Source organism: Gymnogyps californianus, chromosome 3 (genome assembly GCF_018139145.2).
Source record: "Gymnogyps californianus isolate 813 chromosome 3, ASM1813914v2, whole genome shotgun sequence".
NCBI classification, from domain to species: domain Eukaryota; kingdom Metazoa; phylum Chordata; class Aves; order Accipitriformes; family Cathartidae; genus Gymnogyps; species Gymnogyps californianus.
Window position 1 is genome coordinate 1,551,239 of NC_059473.1, and position 18,546 is coordinate 1,569,784.

General features: G+C 40.6%; 2 protein-coding genes across 5 annotated transcripts in view; one reads left to right on the top strand and one right to left on the bottom strand.

The window, feature by feature from the left end:
• The window catches only part of LOC127014224 (ankyrin repeat and SOCS box protein 3-like), a 32,619-nt gene extending 14,117 nt beyond the window's left edge, over positions 1-18,502 (bottom strand). For 3 of the 4 annotated variants that reach the window (XM_050893430.1, XM_050893431.1, XM_050893428.1), the window contains exon 1: positions 18,418-18,476. The gene's annotated coding sequence lies outside the window, so the exon portion shown is untranslated. The other variant, XM_050893429.1, reaches the window with a different exon arrangement.
• On the top strand, positions 70-11,894 carry CHAC2 (ChaC glutathione specific gamma-glutamylcyclotransferase 2). Its single transcript, XM_050893433.1, has 3 exons — positions 70-204; positions 7,872-7,907; positions 11,314-11,894. The coding sequence occupies exons 1-3, from the start codon at positions 70-72 to the stop codon at positions 11,695-11,697; spliced, it is 555 nt and encodes a 184-aa protein (XP_050749390.1). The 3' UTR covers positions 11,698-11,894.
• Positions 18,503-18,546: the final 44 nt, after the last annotated feature.

Sequence of the window (18,546 nt, forward strand, 5' to 3'; positions counted from 1 at the left end):
CCGCCCCGCCGGCAGTGCGCAGGCCCGCGGCGGTCGGGCCGGGCCGGGCCGCCCGGTAGTCGGTCAGCCATGTGGGTGTTCGGCTACGGCTCCCTCATCTGGAAAGTGGATTTCCCTTACGAGGAGAAGATGGTGGGGCGCATCCTGGGCTACAGCCGCCGCTTCTGGCAGGGCAGCACCGACCACCGCGGCGTGCCGGGCAAGGTGAGGAGGGGCGCGGGCGGGGGCGGCGCTCCCCGGGCCTGACGGAGGAGCCGGGCGGGCCCGGCAGCGCGGCCCCTCACGGCGGCGGGCGGGCCTCGGCCTGCCGGCGCTGGGACCTGGCTCCGCGGCGGGGAGCGGGCCAAGCCCCTGCCCCGTGGCCGAAGCGAACCGGCCTTCCTCCGGACCCCGCTGCGGCCGGGCACCGTCAGGGTGCCGAGGGCGCTCCCCAGTGCGGGGACTCCGCAGAAAATGCCGGCGGTGGCCCCACACGGACGCTGTCCGGCGGCTCGCAGCCTGCCCCGGCCCTGCGGCTGTCAGCCGGCCTCGCCCGGGAGCACCGGCGGCCCCCAGCGTCACCCTGACTGCTGGGGACCTCGGCCGCACTCCTCCCGTCCTTGCCATTGCTGCTGCTTTTTGTTTTTTTAAAACTTAAAAGTATGTCTTATGAGCAGCTGATGCTTGCTGATGCCAGTTACTCCAGTCTTCTTTTGCAAAGCGCTGAGGTTAAGTATTTACCACTTTGACTTCTAATTTATTTCATTGTGGCGAGTATTTCCTAAAGTTCAAGAATTCATTTTCTTCTGTGCTGTCAATCAAAAAAACCCAAACAACATAATGAACTTCAAAGAGGAGAAGAAAGGTAACAAAAATAACCCTCAGTCCATTTTAATAGCTCAAAAATAACCAAGTTAGTTATTATAGACATTAATCTAAATAACTAAGGGTAAATACCTCAGTGTGGGTGTCAGGCTTTGCAGAGAAAGGCTAGTTAATAAGTCAAGGCCAGAAGCGTTGATCTGAGGAACTACCTCACTGTTTTTCAGCTTTTTTCCTCTCAAATAAAAACTCATGGAGGAGGAAATATGTACTGTTTGGAAAAGGGGGAGGCAGGGAAAGCCACCAAAACAAAGAAACTAAAATTCCAGAAGTGAGCATTCCCAATTTCATGCGAACATATGTATTTTTAAGCCACAGGAGTGAGAATAATAGTCTTACTCTGCTTTGAAAGCCTGTACCACCCTCCCCAGAGAAGGGCTGTCACCCTTACATAATTCTAAATAGCTCAACAAATGTTAAAGAAACAATAGGTTGCAGAAGCACCCAGCAAGTTAGATGCATGACTTTGATGTGGCAGGACTGTTACTTACAACTGCAGATGCTGCTCACGACTTAGTCATCAGAAATGCAAACTGATCATAAATGTATAGAAACTGATACTTGCATACAGCTCTCTAACAATTTACCTACTTTGAATGCTGGTTTTGTATCATGAAAGTACGTTTTCCTGATGCTCCCTAAAGCAGTTGTCTAACCCGCACACTGGTAACTCCACTCTAAAACTGGAATACAGCTTTAAAAGAGCTCCTCCAGAAAAGGCATAAGGATACTTTTTAAAAATAAAACACAGCATGCTACGTGTAGCATGGAAGAAATTTTCATCTAGTTCTAAATAGCACTAATTAGAACCTCAAACACCATAAAATAACTTGACAGTACTTAAAGATAACACAACACCCCCCCTTGCATTTACTTTTCTGCAAGGCAAATCACCATGCTTCAGGTACTAGCACAAGTTGGGCATCTAGTATTTAAAAAAAAAAGTTTACTGCAAAGAAACAAATTATGTGCAAGCGGACGCGGGCTCGGCAGGCATGTTTTTCAGGTTGAGGCAGTGCAGCGCACATGCAGCTGTCCCAGTTCTGAACTTGAGCCCCAAAACGCTTTGCCTCGTTGCTTTTAAGATCGAGTCGAAAGCCTCGCTTTGTCACCCGGTATACACGCTGTCATACACACAGTTGCTGCCTCCAAACCTGCCCCGCTCTCAGCCGCCGCCTCACCTGGCTGGAGAGATGCAGCATGCCCTGCGGCTGGCTTGGTTAGGTCTGCTGACTGGACAGCTACCGTTCGCTTTCTCAGTGGGAACACTAATTTCTCATCTACCAGTCATCCCTTTTCAAAGATTACATTTGCATGAGCATTGGGAAATTTCTGTTGTTCTCTTGAATTTGGATGAATTGAAAAGCACGTGCAAAAGTTGTTAGCGTGGCGCATAAAAGAGTGTGATCCCATCAGCCTCCCCTACTTAGGAAACCAGGCTTTAAAAAAAAAAAAATTTTTTTTAAAAAAACTGATCAGTCAACAGAGAAAGTCTTACTCTTGGGGCTTCAGAAAGGAATAAAACCTGCACTAGCCAGTTTTTCTTCCTTTTTGCAAGTATCCTTGGTGACCTCATTGCATTATCTTCTGCTGGGCTAGCTGAAATTCAGGGGAATACTCAGAGTGTCTGTCTTTGTGCAGATACTGGATATCTTGCAAAATGGCCACGCCAGCTTACTGCCCACTAGCATACAGTTGGTTCCAAGAAGCTTAGACGTTTGTATTTCTGTCCCAGTCAAGATCATACCCATAACCATCATCTGCAGGCATACAGAGCCTTAAAACAACAAGAAAAACCCCCACACAAGCCTATGCTTTGTAGTATTTCTATTTAGATGCTTGTTTGGACAGACTGAGGGCACAGGTCACTAGTTATGTAAACTGGTTAATGCATTTTATTTTATGTTTTATATAAAACACTTAGCATTAACAAAATACACTTCTTCTCAGCATCAACAAGTTAATGCCTTTTTGTATTCCTGCAATCCATGAGTTGTTACTCCTATTTGCAAGGCAAAAAGGCTCCCTCAGCGTACGCTGAGAAAACACACAGCTGGGACCTCCCATTCCACCAGGCCAAACGCTCTGTGCTATAAAATCTCTACAATCCTTGATATCAGAGATGAATGACATGTCTTGTGAGTGAGCTACAAGTGAAACTGGTCCTTCAGTACTAACACATTTTAACGAACAGCAATAAAATAGTAGCCAACAAGTTAAAAAAAACCTCTCCTGAAAACACTTGTAGCTCCAACATTCCACGGTCAGCGCAACAAAAACATGCAGAGCACTTTTATGTACAGTGGCTGCAAGCTTTTAGTACAAAACTTGATTGATCTTGTAATTGTACTTTGAACCGCTCAACTCATACTGTAATAAGATGGTTAACTAGTTATAAAGTGATGTTTAATCATGGGGCCGTATTTTATAGTTTACAGGATGTTAAATTGGAAAAAGTTTTGTTAGATTCAGAATGCAAAAAAAAGGAATAAACGTTTCTTGAAAAACATACGGCAACTTATACATTACCTGTATCTAAAAATAAGATTTTCAGAGGATTATTCCAAATAGTACATTAAAGCAGCTTGAATTTTACCAGGCCGTAACAGTGTTCCCTGAAAAAAGTGCTATTGGCTTAGAAAGACCTGAATAAGTAACAAAAATGTTTTCATAAATGGCAAATTCAAATTTCTTAGTGCACGCTTCAGAAAAAATGGCATCAGAAATGCAAACCTGCATGATTCACATAAACCGTCTCAAACGTTAAAGTCTGGGGGTTTGGTTTTGCACAGAACAGTACAGAAGCATAAACGCATTCAAAGGTTGAAGCCATTATTATCACAAAATGGTCTGAACCAAACTCATAGCTTGCTGCTGCCAAAACAGTGAAGTTTGGCTTCCTCTCCTTACAATCCTCCTCCCTCCCAGCTTCAGACCACTTGCTTTAGCCACTCTCCTCGATCTGGCGCCGGCATTCACTTGACTGCATGGCACACCGACAGGCCTGACATTTGGAGAATCTCAGTTCTGGCTCTGCCAGAGACTGTCCTTGTTCCTAGCCCTCCGATGTGCTTAGAAAAAAACCCGGGGAAACTTGATGACATGATTAATCTAGCTCCAGCTGTCTGCTGCCGCTGTCCAAACAATGTCCAAACAGAAAACTCTGAGTTTCTGCATGCATAGAATTACTGGGTCAGCTTAAGGTTAAATCATTTTACGATAATGAAGGGCTTTTAGTTTGTTATAAGTGAAATGGAGAAAAAAAGAGGTTGGACTAGAGGATCTCCAGAGGTGCCTTCCCACGTCCACGATTCCCTGATTTACCCTGGCGGTTTCTTCCCGTTGGATGGCTGCCGGCGAGGGGGCTATAGGGGAGAGGATGGATAGATAGGCTCCTGTTATGCCATAATGAGCCACAGGAAAAGAAAGTAGAAAAGGCTATGCTTTGTTTAAATAAACTTGTGCTGGTAAGGAAACCATTTTAAATTATTACATTCCTACTTATTAGCAAACTTACACCTCCCTTTCTGAAAAAAAATTTAAGAGGTAATCAAGCTAAAATTATTTCTAAGGTTGTATCTCCTTTTATTCCACCTTACTTTCATATCCAGATGCAAAAATTAATTGATTCCTCTATCAGTAAATATTTCATAATTTTAGTAGATGAGCAGTTTACGGTACCACTGAAAACAATCTAACAGCGGAAGATCTTATTTCAGTTTACCCCACTATTTCATAGCACACATCAGCTAGACCTCAGGACTGTCCTGAGGAACTTTATCTCCATGCAGATAGACAAAGCCCCCATGCCAGGAGAACATCATAGACTCTAGCGCAGACTCTGCACCATGCTAATGCTATTTTCCTCTTTTTACTGAACCCAGGATGGTAAACCTAGAAGAATCTCCTGTCACTTGCACTCAGGAGACACAAGTACGTTTGGGAGCTCTAGTGTACAGTACAATTGAGGGCCTGAAGTGAAATGCAACGCTAAGAGCTGAAACAACATGTATTTAATTTTCTGCAGTGGCTTCCCTTCTGATTCAGAGGGGTGATGGCCCTTAGCACTACAAATGCCTTAGAAAATTCCCGCATGGCTGCAGACCACACTGCTGCTCCAGTGTGATCCAATGGAAGGTTGCCTTTGTCAGCCTTCCTGGCAGTAGGCTGCACAGAACTGACACAAATCCCTCAAAGACATCTGATTTAGGAGATCATTCAAGTTTGCCCTTGCCAGTACTCCCTGGGCACGCCAAAAATGGTTTTGGTTTATATTATATAGCCGGTCATTATAGATGTGTTATTTTCTTTACTTAGCTAGCAGAGGTAATACCCATGGTTCCTTACCGGTGTTTGTTTTAGGTAGTTCCATGCAAGACAAGGACTCTGCAAACCAATACAATAAATATCCTGTCCTTCCCTAGACACACAGATCATTCTTTCATCACACAACCAATCTGAAGATTAAGTACTCTTCAGTACTCTACTTTCATTTAGTATTTAGGCTTCAGATATAGGCATTCCTGGTAATAACAAGGAAGTTGTTTCCACCACAGAATGTCTCTTTAATCCATAATTGACAAAATCTTAGTGACCAGTATTGAGTACACAAGTCAGGGAAATATTAGTGGCGATGGAAAAAACTGATAGCCATATGGAAAACTAAGCCATGTATATATGTATATACATATTTATGTATACATATACACACACACTTTTGTAATACATTTAAAGAAAAATGGTAGAGCCATTCCAGTCTCACATTAGCATATGTAAAACTATCGCTGCCGGCCTAACTACATGGCAGTCATGTCACAGAGGCAGAACAATAAAACGAAAGACAAAATTTACTGTTCGTGACATTGTGGGAGTAACCATTAGTATGCATAACAACAAAAGATTCTCTATTACCTGTCATACCTCAGAGTCTAACTTAGTGTCATTATGGATAGTTTTATGAGAAAAGCTGTCTTTAGGAGAATAAAAATAGTAAGTTGAATGGTTAGAAAATGAATAATTAGTTGGGGAGGTGACTAGCACATGAGCCAGTACTACACCTGTATAGTGACTATTTTGTGGAATACCAGACACTCCATCTCACAATGATTATGGCAGAGCTGGACCATGGAAATACAAAGTGTCTTAATTTTGAGTGAGTTAATTTTCTTCTTAGTAGCTGGTATAGTGCTGTGTTTTGGATTTAGCATGAGAATACTGTTGATAACACGCTGATGTTTGAGTTGCTGCTAAGTAGTGCTTATCCTAAGTTAAGGATTTTTCAGTTTCCCATGCTCTGCCAGCAAGCAGGTGCACAAGAAGCTGGGAGGGAGCACAGCCAGGACAGCTGACCCGAACTGGCCCAAGGGATATTCCATACCATAGAACATCATGCCCAGTATATAAACTGGGGGGAGTTGGCTGGGAGGGGCGGATGCTGCTCGGGCATCGGTCAGCGGGTGGTGAGCAACTGCATTGTGCATCACTTGTCTTTTCTTAGGTTTTATTTCTCTCTTTTTTGTTATATTCCTTTCCATTACAATTAGTATTATTATATTTTTATTATTATTAGTTAGTATTATATTTTATTTTACTTTAGTTGTTAAACTGCTCTTATCTCAACCCACAAGTTTTACTTCCCCCCCCGCCCCATCCTCCTCCCCATCCCACTGGGAGCGGGGAGGAGCGCGCGGCTGCGTGGTGCTTAGTTGCTGGCTGGGGTTAAACCATGACACAGAGAAAACCCTACATTGTTACTGTGTGAGAGAGACAAACACAGGTATAGGCTCATCAAACAGAAAAGCAGGGACATGTCAGTGAAACTATTAGTGATGAGATATAAAAAGACCGAGATGTAGTAGCCCAAGACTGAAGGTTAGCTAAGAGTAAGTGAAAGGCATGCATCCAAGTCCATCAAGTTCAGATTATCTTTGCAACTCCTAAGAGAATGAATTTCTATCCTACACTAGAATTGAATGAATGCTAGTATCTCTGCTTTCCCTTACCTCTAACCAAAGACACTTGTACGCTAATTTGATGCCAAAATTAGCAATTTTAAACTACAGATGTTGTTCTCCATAGGGTTTTATGTTTTAAAATTTTATTCTCCAGGTTATAGAACAAATTTCAACAATTTTTTTTCCAGTATTTATGAACTGGCTTCTTACTGTTCCTGCAAGAAGTAACTCATTGGAAAAATAAGCCATTACCAAGGTATCCTCCCTCTGCCCAGTAAGGGAGAATGAGCTGGGAGGGGGAAAAGAAGGGGAAAATAGTCTTTTGCACAATAAACTTCTTTTTTCAACCTTGAATAACATGGTGCTTACTAAAAATTACTAGCAGATTTCTTTGTTCAAAAACATCTAATTAGCTAGGAGCTTTTAAACCTAGGAGTTGCCATGTGTCATAGAGTGTAATTAACATTTGCTAAAATCCAGTTAGTGTAAACCAAGCCAGAAGTGGTAGTATCTTGCTTAGTTCTATGCAAGCTAGATTTCTATGTTAGGTTATTTTCCATGCCTGTGTGTAAACTTTTTGAATACAAGTGAGAAGGTTCACCTCATTGTCAGTCCGGAGATTAAAAAATTGCATAGTACTGCGGAGAAGCAACGTGACTGAGGAAGGTGCGCTCCTCGAGGATAGTTTTACATTAATGAATTATTGTCACCATTTTAAACAGGAATAGAATTGAGTCTGAACAGCACATGCAAAGCAAGGGCATTCAAAACCTCCTTGTTTATGACTGCCCTTAATTTAACTTCTATGTTGCAGACACTTTCCACTCAGAATTTAACATTTTGTTTATCACAGTTTATCTAATACAGATCAAAAGCTATTCTCAGAAAATATTTATACTGAACCTCAAAGAAATAGACCTTATTGAGATTGTCCTGAATTAGTTCTCTCTAACCCTTTCATTACTTTTCATTTGTTTTTTTCTTGTTTTGGTTTGGTTTTGCTCATGATTTAGGGTAGAAGCCTCTAACTGAACTATGATTTTTTTTAAATTTTAGCCTGGAAGAGTTGTGACTCTGGTTGAAGATCCTGAGGTATAGTACTCCTGTTCTGTCTCTGTAGCGTACAGAATGTCCTCTTGCATTCCCAGCCTGTGTACTAAGTCTCTATTAATTTTTGCTTCTCTACAAGCAAATAATTGAGTTATCTTTAGTGCAATGAAAAGTTCTCTCAAAATTTCCTGGAGTTACACCAATGACTCTTGATTGTTTCAAATAAATCAGTCTAAACTAAGAAACTGGAAGTAGTTTGGGTCTGTTATTACCAAAGGTGTATTTTAAAGTATTTTCCGGAATAATCACTAAGCTATCCGGTTATAAGATGCAGAATTTTACTTTCAGCATATGTTTAGTGCTGACAATATGCCAACAGTAGACCCCAGATGTTGTGTCAGAACTGTAGTCTTGCCCTCCCAAAATAAAAACTGAAACAAATCAAGATTACATTGCAGTGATAAAAAAGGAGATACCCTTGCTTTTTTGCTACACAGATAAAATGCTTAAGGAATTAAATGCCACAGCTGTGCTTTCGGTTTCTACATAATATTGTGAAATTAGCTCCTGTTTAGAGAAAACGGTCATTGGCCCGAGTCTACCATTCTTGCTTATCTTTCAACCTTTTCCCTAGGTCTCGCTTAGTGCAATGGAAGTGTTTGCAAGGGGAGTGCCCGGGCTGGGGAGGGAGGGGAGATGAAACAAGGCCTATGCTTATAGTCATGTAACCTGTAGGAAAATCAAGACTTTTCTGCTTATAAAAGTATTTAGACTTGCATTTTACCCATTTCTAATTCTGTTTGATAGTAAAGAAGCTGTCTTACAACTACCTGCCATTTTTTTAGGGATCTTACCCGCTAGAGAGCTCTCAGTTGGACTGCTCACCAGCTAGGACAAAAGCTTTGAGCTAGGCTGGGGAAGCCCAGGGGCAGCTATTGCAGCATACACCTTGGATGCGATTGCTTTCCCACTCCCTGCTGATCCTCTGGGCCCCCCCATCCAGCAGTGCACTCTATTCTGGCACCTTGCTGGGAACGGCTGTGATGGTCGTGTCCGTCCAGTTTCAGGAGTGGGAATCCCTGCAGGTACTAGTGCCTCCAGAGGGGCAAGAGGGAAGGAAGGATGGCATGGATGCAGAGGGAGAGCAAGGCCACAGACACCAGGCTGTAAGACAGAGAGGATGGGTATTTTGGTAGTAGTTTTTATTTACAGTTGCTTACCTATACAATTATGATAGTGCTGCCTTACTGATCTATTTCCCTGAAATAGCAGCCACAAAGAGAGGTAAGTTTAGCAGTAATCGAAAGCTTCAGCTGTTTTTTGCAGTTAGCAAAACCAGAAAAATGCAATGCACTGTCTCTCATTCTGATTTTCTGTACCTTTCTAGTAAGGGTTTTTTTCACATTACTGTACCGCTGGGTACCATTATGTTACACAGATGCCTATATAGGCAAAGAATGGTTATGTTTGTTGTCACTCAGTTTGTATTGTTAAGCAAACTTATTCGTTACCATAGAAACTTTTTCCCCCCTTAGCAAACCAGTTTTCTTTGGTTGGGTTTTTTTTCCCCTTTTCTCCAGAATCTGGTGTGGCCAGATAAACACACTTTACATATAAACATCAAATGATATGACAAGTCATTTGCTTTAATTTCAGTTACTCATTCTGCAGTTTAAAAAGATAACCTTATTTTGAAGATATCTTGGCAGACTACAGCAATTATTCCCCTGCACACACACACCAAATACTGTGGTGACAACAGCAGTGGTACTTTTACTGGCAATGCCAGCTCCCAGCTCTGTGCTAGCCTGTGTGTCCTTTTTCACTAGTGATACACATAGTGGAGCTTGGAAACATCTGGTTTAGAGAGTTATTTTAACTTGCTCCATCTGAATTTCTTTGCCAATTAAGAGGAAACCACACAAAAAAAGAACATCACACTCCTTGTCAGATTTCTGGATTATAATTTTCCATCATCTGAAATAGGAATCCTCTATACTGAAAACTAAATTCATTAACTAGCAGTAACACTTAAAGTGTAACTAGTAGTACTAGCAGTACTTGTCTGCTTTAAATCCATATCTCTACCACACCCATATATATTTTCCTATCAACACCAAAGTAGGTCTGAATGGCAGATTTAACTCAAGAAAGTAACATGTGCAGCAGAGGCTGTTTCTAAAACTAACACGTTTCCTGCAGACAGCTGGAGCGAACCCGCATCCCAGATGGCTAAGGGAAAGCAAGGAACCCATTTCTGTACTCGTTAGTGCTGTTCCTGGCCACAGCACATCAAATGCTGTAACCATGTACCAAGGATGCAATAGAAAATGATTCCTGATTTTTTTTTTTAATAAAATGCCTTTGACCAGCGTATGGTCTGACTGCAAAATTCAATGCTCATGAGTTAACATCACCACCCAGCACCATCTGATATCATGACTAAATACTAAGATCCAGTTTTAAGGGGAAAAAACCAAAACGTTAACTGCTTTGTCATCGTTACTGTAGCACTGATACGTATACCTACTTAGCTGCAGGAAGAATCAACATTTGATGTTGCCAGCAGACAAAACAGACTGCCATTTATTTAAAAACAGCACTCGTAAGAAACAACATGTAGCCCTCGGTGGATAAAACCATCATCATTCTTCTATGCTACTTCAAAACAAAAACCCATGCAAATCAATCCCTACACAGATCTCACTGATGTGTTTATATAAAACTTGGTAAGGGAGTATAACTAATTCACACCACAGTTAAATACTTTTTCAGAGATGTTATCTGTGAAGAGGATGAAGAAATATTCAGGTTCTCAAAGATGGTAATGAAATTTATCCTAACAGTGTTCGCTGAGGTGCTGGACATGCCATGTTTATTTGTGCAAAAGGAAGGTTCATCTCTCAGCTGCTTCTTTGATTCAGTTTCAGTGCGGTAATGTTACCACACTCATCCCTCCAAGTACATGTAACAGATGTGACACCCAGGTCCTTAGAAATGAAACTGCAACTAAACAGAGAAAGGACCTGATCAAAATTACTTTGAATTTTGCACTATTTAAAATTTTAATTTTCAGATACAAATTTTGTGAAGTCAGGAAGATACTTTGTATCCTTTTTGCCAGCTCCTTAGTAGCCCATGCCAAGGCTATTTACTACTTCAAACTTAATTGCTACAAGAAATTGTTTTGTAAGAAGGGCCTCAGCATGAGCAAGAAAGTGGATGATCAATCTGCATAATTACCATTTTGACTGAAGATTTCCTAAATAAAACAACCCTTTTAATTTGGGACTCCATCTACAAACAGTGCAAGAAATAGCTATAAAAAGACTGAAAATTGAAGAAATTTATTTGAAGAGAGTTCTGTCTATATACAATAGAAATACATTAATTTGTGAGTATCTTTATGAACACAGCTTGGATTTTCTTTTCTTATGTCCTTCAACAGGGGTGCGTATGGGGTGTTGCTTACAGATTGCCAGCTGGACAAGAATGTGAAGTAAAGGCATACCTGGACTTCAGAGAGAAAGGAGGCTACAGGACTACCACTGTCATTTTCTATCCAAAAGACTCGTCAATAAAACCATTTGATGTATTGTTATACATTGGAACTTGTGACAACCCTAACTACCTTGGTCCAGCACCTCTAGAAGAAATTGCTGAACAGATTTTTAATGCAGTTGGTCCTAGTGGAAGAAACACAGAATACCTGTTTGAACTTGCTAATTCTATCAGAAATCTCGTACCAGAAGATGTAGATGAGCATCTCTTCTCCTTAGAGAAACTAGTAAAGGAACTCTTGGAAAAGCATCAAAACGTAAATTGTCTGTAAAATAACTTCTTACTTTTAATGATCTCGCTTCATCTTCAGAGGAATGGTTTCGTTGCACAATGGGTATATGACTTGGAGGCATGTTTCTCTGTACTATGCTATCTTATTTATTTTAATATTGCATTCAAAATAGTAGTTGGTCATTAAAACATACTGTTACAAAAATCATTCTTTCAGGAGTCTATAGAAAGGGGAGCAGGGGAAGCGTTTTAGGTTTGAATTTGGTATATTCGGTTTTTATCCAAAGACTACATCTTTATGAAAGTCTCAAGAGAACCACTTAAGCTTCTCTTTGTTTGAAGATTTTTTTTTTAAATTATTATTTCAGGTTTAAAATAAATCTTTAGAATATTTTAAAGATCAAAATCTGCATTCAGATACAACTCCCACTGATTTAAGTGATAGTTCTTTCTGATTCAAGACCACAGGTGTGGAGCTCAGTGCAGCTAAAGAGATAAATATTAAGTAGTTGTTGTAATTGCACAGTAAATGCATAGTAGAACATTTATATCAATGTTCAACTTCACTGAAATTAAGTTATTCCACTGAATTAGTTGTCTTAGCCTTTATGTATTAGTTTGTCCTTAAACACAGAGGATAAAATGTTTCACTGTCAAGGAAAGAATTCTTTCCCTTGTCTCATCATGTCAAGCCCCTGAAAACCAAAGCACAGGGTACTTCGACACAAAGAAGCCATAACATATCAGTACCTCATTTTATTTTTTAAGATTAATATAAAGAAGAAAGCCAGAATGTGAAAATTAACTGAGAGTATGACTTGAAGTCACAATGCAGCAAGAATGTTCAGAAACTCTCATCTTTGTTATCTGCCTTTAGATGCTGTTGTAACCTCATCTCTTATAAAATTCACCAGTCTCTGAGGATAGATTTTAAGCCAGTAATTTTCAACCACTGTTTCAGGGATTCATGGACAAAAGCTAATTAAGAAAGGAACCCTCTTTTCAGTAAACTTACGTGTGTTGTATGGACATCCAAACAAAGAGCATTAGAAAGCCACCAGTTTAGGCTAGTAGGCTTACTTTATGCAAAACATAAGCAAATGGAGTTTCTGTCCCAAAAGGACTTGTCTTGCTTCTCAAAAATTTAAGTTATTTTTATTACCTTTTAACAAAGTATATTTTTGTATGTTAATATAGGAAAAGTCCTATTTCAAACACCCATGTAATGTCACATTTTCCCATACAGAGAATGTGTAAGTGTTTAGTAGTAGCTTGGAAGCTTATATTTTGCATCAGTAATTGCAAAACCGTATGTTTCTACTATACAGGTTGTCCCTTTCTCTTCTTTACATTTTCCTGTTTTATATTTGTAATTGCTTGAAAATATCAGGGTTATCAAAATAACAAGCTGCTATTATTTTACTTGGCCACCTACAAAAGCCAACAAGAACACAAATGAATGTTAATAGGAAACATTTGAGAAAGGCAGCTAGGTAAGTAGAAAATAGGATATTAAAATTCAAACCTAAATTCGAGATAATTAGACCACTTAAAATATTTAACCAAGAAAGCTGTATTTTTTACATATCAGATTATAATTTTAGCGTGCCTCTGGCATTTCTCAGGTATTGATTCATTGAGGGGGGAAAAAAAAGTGTATTAGTTTTTAGAAGCTACTGTTTACTAGTAATAGTTGAATGCCACTATTTTAAGAGTACATGATGGGGTATCACTTGATGGACTACTCTAAAGTGCAGAAGCAAATTCTCTGATCATATTAGCAAAATAATCATATGTACTGAGGCCCCATTTTTCGATTAGTACACATGAGTTACTTTCAAACTGATGGAATATCCTTCAAAGGTCTTGATTCTCCACTGCACTGTACTGGCTTAAGATTAACATAACTGAGCGGAAAAACAACCCCAACTAATATAGCTGTACAGCAGGAGAGAAGTACGATCAGAACTTCCAGGTGTGTGTATGTAATAACAGTCATTAAGATGCCCAAAGCTGGAGTTGAGTGACTTCACGCACCAAAGATGGACAGTGATAACCATCACCCAAATTAACATTAATGAACATGCTCCATTACGCGTGCATTTATTCACCTTGACTTAAAGCGTAAGTCTTAAGTGTTACTGGATACTTCACTGTTACTAAAAATGTTATGTATGATTTATTTCAAGAATACTGAAGTGTTGAAAAGAATAGTACCCTCAAGAAAACCCAACCAACAACAGCACTTCCGTTCTTGTGCTTACTTCAGATTTAAGCAAGCTGTAGTAGAGTTCAAAACATGTACGATGGCATGTCCGCTCTATGTGTTTTTTTAAATTCTTTCCTCAGAGGCTTATCCTTGTTCCTTAAAACAGGGCAGGGGATGCTTACACTCACTAATGATCCAGAAATACCACTGATGATTCCCTCTTTAAACTATTTATTTAAACACTGTCTTGGGGCATTACAATTATGTATGGCTCTACATTTTGTATCTTTAATTATATTCAGGACATTGTTGGTTCGTTTGCTTTCCAGATTCATAAAACTTGCCATAATATCTGTAATGATACATTCCAGTTTATGCGTACAACTTCAATACAATAAAAATGTATCACATTTATTAATGGTGTTGGAGAAAGAAATTTCCAGAAGTGTTATGTTTACTTAAAATGTATCCATATTAGGATGGACATCAATGTGTGTCTTAATTGCATCTTGTTATAAAATGCTGTTAAATCTAATGATGAAAACCAATCTACAAGAGGTAGCTACTATTATGCAGTCTTAAACTGTGCCAACATTAGGAATTCATTAAAGCACTGGAAATAGATATTTGTTCTTGCTGTATGGGATTTGAGCCACAACTCTTCCCACAGCTTCAATCACCAACAAAAGCCCAGTATGCTTTCAGATCTGTTACTCGCCACAAAAAAAATTAATGTACACTGTTAATATGCCATATATGCTTAATTTTTATTTTCCTGCTGGTTAGAACTAAATCTAAATTTGTGACAAATTACAGAGGTTTTAGATATGGTTTCATTATACAACCACACACACACAAACGCACACTAAGCTGCCTCAGCTTGTTTCCAAACAGTGTTTGGGGAAACAATAGTCACCCATGTTGTCAGATTTTACTCCCTGGGATCCACAGACTCAGCTCACCAAGCAGTCAGCATGCACCTCTGTCCTTCCATGCATGAACAAAGCAGTATGTAGTAGTGTGCAACGATGGTCTTCTCTGGTGTGACTGCACAGTAAAATTTCTAAGGCCATCTGTAGGAAAAGGAACTTGCCCAGCAGTTGGTCAAGATACCACCTCTCTATGATGCTGAAAGGGATTATCTTGGAGCAGTACATAAGCTGATAAACCTGTAAATTAGTTTGGAATCTCCCAAATAGAAGCCCTATATTAATTTAAGTTACAGGAAAAAAATGTAAGGTTTGTACAAAGACTGCAATAAGACAGTTTGATTTGATTGTGCTGTAATGTGAATTAAAATAAAAAAGCAGATACTAAAAAGTAGCTTATATAATACCTGATATTCCTTAGTATGATCAATTAACCATTTGATAGCAAGTCATTAAATATGCAATTGTCTTCTGTGAATATATGAATCTATAACCTGATATGCAACATTTTACTTAATTTTTTTGTCTAGCTTTTGATAATAAGCACACTTCATACCCATTTTGACTGCCACTGACAAAATTAATGTGCCATCTGACTTAATCATAAAACTTCTGTAAACAGATTTGCATTTCTTAATGCAAGAAAACTCATGGACAAGGGAAATCAAAACATTCTGTAATTAGGAGATGCTTTGTAGGATCCCCAGTAATGATTTCTGTCTTTCCTTCTTCAACCATTTATCTGCTCCGTATTTCCCCTAGATGAGCAAACAACAAAGATCAGATGGGACTGGCCTAACCTGTTCTAATTTGGAAACTGTGCTGGACCATTCAGGTATTCAGGTATATGTGTATATATCTATCTATCTATATAGACACAGAGGGAGAACCCTTAGAGTTCTTTTTTTCTACACATAAACCTCGATTTGCTTTTATCCATTGGTGACGTTTAACAGCTTTGTGCATAAACTAATTACCGGTGCATGCAAAACAAAATGAAGCTAACTGTCATGCCCTCACTACACAAAAAGAGGAATTGTTAATGATGTCCTGATTTTTGTATCACTACATCTTTATCCCCACTTTCATGCTCTCAAATTTCTTTTTTCACAAGCGTACATAAAGACCAGACTCACTCTAGACTAGGCTGCTTTCTAGAAACTAAAATTTGATGGAAATCCTTCACAAAGATAACTAAAGTGCAGTTTAGTCACGCCAAAGAATGCAATGCTTGGTAATTCTTAAAATCACTTTAACACTTTCAGTAAAACAATTTTCACCACAAATGCAAGAATAACATCGTGTCGTACTGCAGTTCTTTAAGAACTGACAAAAAAAAAGGAAAGAGCTTCTTAACGGAAGCTCTACACGTCTGAACATTTCAGGCATAAGAATTTTCATTTTTCATAAGAAAAAACGTACTTGTTCGCTCAAAATATGGATAACTTACCGCTTACAAGCAGAAAAAAAAAACCATTTTGAACACAACTTACCCTTAAAAGCTAAAGGAACACAGTTACAAAATTCATTGCAGCATCCCCCATCAGTATTATATCACTATTTCATATCATTATTTCCTGAAGTTCATCACGTCACCAGTTTAACTCTGATTTGCATCCCTTCCCATCCCTTCTTTCTGGTATATGTCTGGATACAGGCTTTACTCAAACTAAGGAGCTGAGGATGTTGAAAAAACCTGAACACTACAGCTCCCCCATCCGATCTATTTCTGTACGTCCGTTCTGTGTAACAAAAAAAGTTCTTACGAGGTGATTTTCCACTCTGTTCAGCCAAGCTACTGCCTGGCAGATGGGATGCAAACAGACATCAGGATAGCAAGCCCCCAGCAGGGCCCTGTACCTTGACTTTCTACTGTGCAAGTATGTAATTGTCACAAGATTAGAAAGACTGTTTTTCAAGTAATTAGACTTTTCTAACAGTCTTCTGCAAAAGCTGGACATGGGCTATACACTCACTTCGATTACCAACTACAGTACAGCCCTGATTATTCCAACTTCACACTCCCCAGTATTCTTAAATTAATTTCCTTGCTCGTCCGGCTTTTTATTCAAGTAGCTTCCCTTTAATTGTTGCCCTCTTCTGTCTCAAACAAATGTCTTGCCTGATCTTTCTGGCCTTTTGCAACTTCGGTCTCTTCTCTGCAGGTCTTCTGGCACTTTCTTCTCATTGTGCATGCACCTGAACTGGAAGAATTCTTCTCCCAGTACAGCTATATCTACTTTGGCACCAGTTTAACAGGGAAAAAAAAAAAATTACACCCTTAAACAAGAAAATTATGGCAGCAAAGCTCAAAAGTATTGACTAGACCCGATGCAGCCATTTAGTAAAGTTTTAAGCTATCTCACCTATATTATCCCCATCTGGAAACTGTTCTGATCAGGGCAAAAGTCAGCCAAGGGATTACAAACCACTTAAACAGTTCAGACCCAGCCAGTTTTGCCCAATGTAAACGTGAAGGCACGCACACACAACTCTACTGGCAAAGCAGCGATGAAGCATGGCCTGAAACAAACCACCTTAAACCAAACCACCTGAATTCGTGACGCATCATCCAGAGCTATCTTTCTCCACCACCACTGGGATTTTTCCTGGTTATCATCTGCTTCCTTTGCCTTCATATACTTCTCTCACTAAACATTTCAGTGCCCACTCTGCTCATTGGGGCTTATTAAGAATTGCTATACACTGCCAAAACATTACCGCTATCCCCACATGTCACCCCATCACCAATGGCAAAGCAGACAGTAAACTGCCCCGCTTTTCTCCTTCCTCCAGAGTCTCCACTTCATTCCAGCTGTGTCTCAACTTATAGTTCAGTCTTAATTGGAGATGAAAGTGCTTCATTATATTTACTGCAATATTAAATGGTGTTCCTTACTTTTTTGTGTCTTCCAGACTTATTGTATACCATAATGTCCTGGTTTCAGCTGGGATAGAGTTAAGGACACATAGAAATCTTGCTGGCACTACTCTATCAGTAAGAACTTGTGGAAAAAAAGAGGAAAACACAACACAACCTAGCCACAGAGGCACATTAGCACTCCCACTGCATACTCTGTTGATGTAAAAACCACACGGTTGATCGTCCGTTCCGCCAGTGCAGCACAGCGGGCTGGGGTGCTGCCAAGCACACAGCCGCACCAGAGGCTGCCAAGCCCTCCGGTCCATCCCTGCGGTACTAACTAGCAGCGGCACGCCTGCAAGAGCGGGTGCTGCTGGCTTTGCTGCAACAACGCATCAGGGCAGGCCCTCTTTTTTTGGGGGGGGGATGACTTCCATGGGCGTAGGTCCGGAGGAGCTGCGGCAGGAGCAGGAGCTACCCAGGACCTCATCCTCGCGAGCGCCTGACAGACGACGCTCAGGAACGAGGAACTACGACGACAGAGGTGGTGCAGTTTTCCGAAAAGCCTACGCTACGGCGGTTTTTAAATCAGTGACAGAACTAGCGCGACTGCAGCCGTTACCCTCTGAGGCGCTTCTCCTCCTCAGCCAGCTGAGCGCCAACGGACAACACCTGCAGGGCGGCGGGAGTCCCTTAAAGCGCTCCCCGACTCCACCGCGGCCATTCACGAACCCGGCGCCGCCGCAAACCCCCACTTACACGGTGCAAGGGCGGGAGTTTCCACACAGAAACGGCGACTCCTCACAGCTCCCCCTCCCCGCCGCTCACCTCGCTCCCTCACCGACCGCCTCCCGCCAACGGCCCGGGCGGCGCGCGGCGGCTGCCCCG

What these genes read in the sequence shown, in the direction of transcription:
- CHAC2 (XM_050893433.1), top strand. Translation starts at nt 70, where the DNA reads ATGTGGGTGTTCGGCTACGGCTCCCTCATCTGGAAAGTGGATTTCCCT. An exon ending in ACCGCGGCGTGCCGGGCAAG is followed by an intron (nt 205 to 7,871) that starts GTGAGGAGGGGC and finishes TTTAAATTTTAG; the next exon opens with CCTGGAAGAGTTGTGACTCT. An exon ending in CTCTGGTTGAAGATCCTGAG is followed by an intron (nt 7,908 to 11,313) that starts GTATAGTACTCC and finishes GTCCTTCAACAG; the next exon opens with GGGTGCGTATGGGGTGTTGC.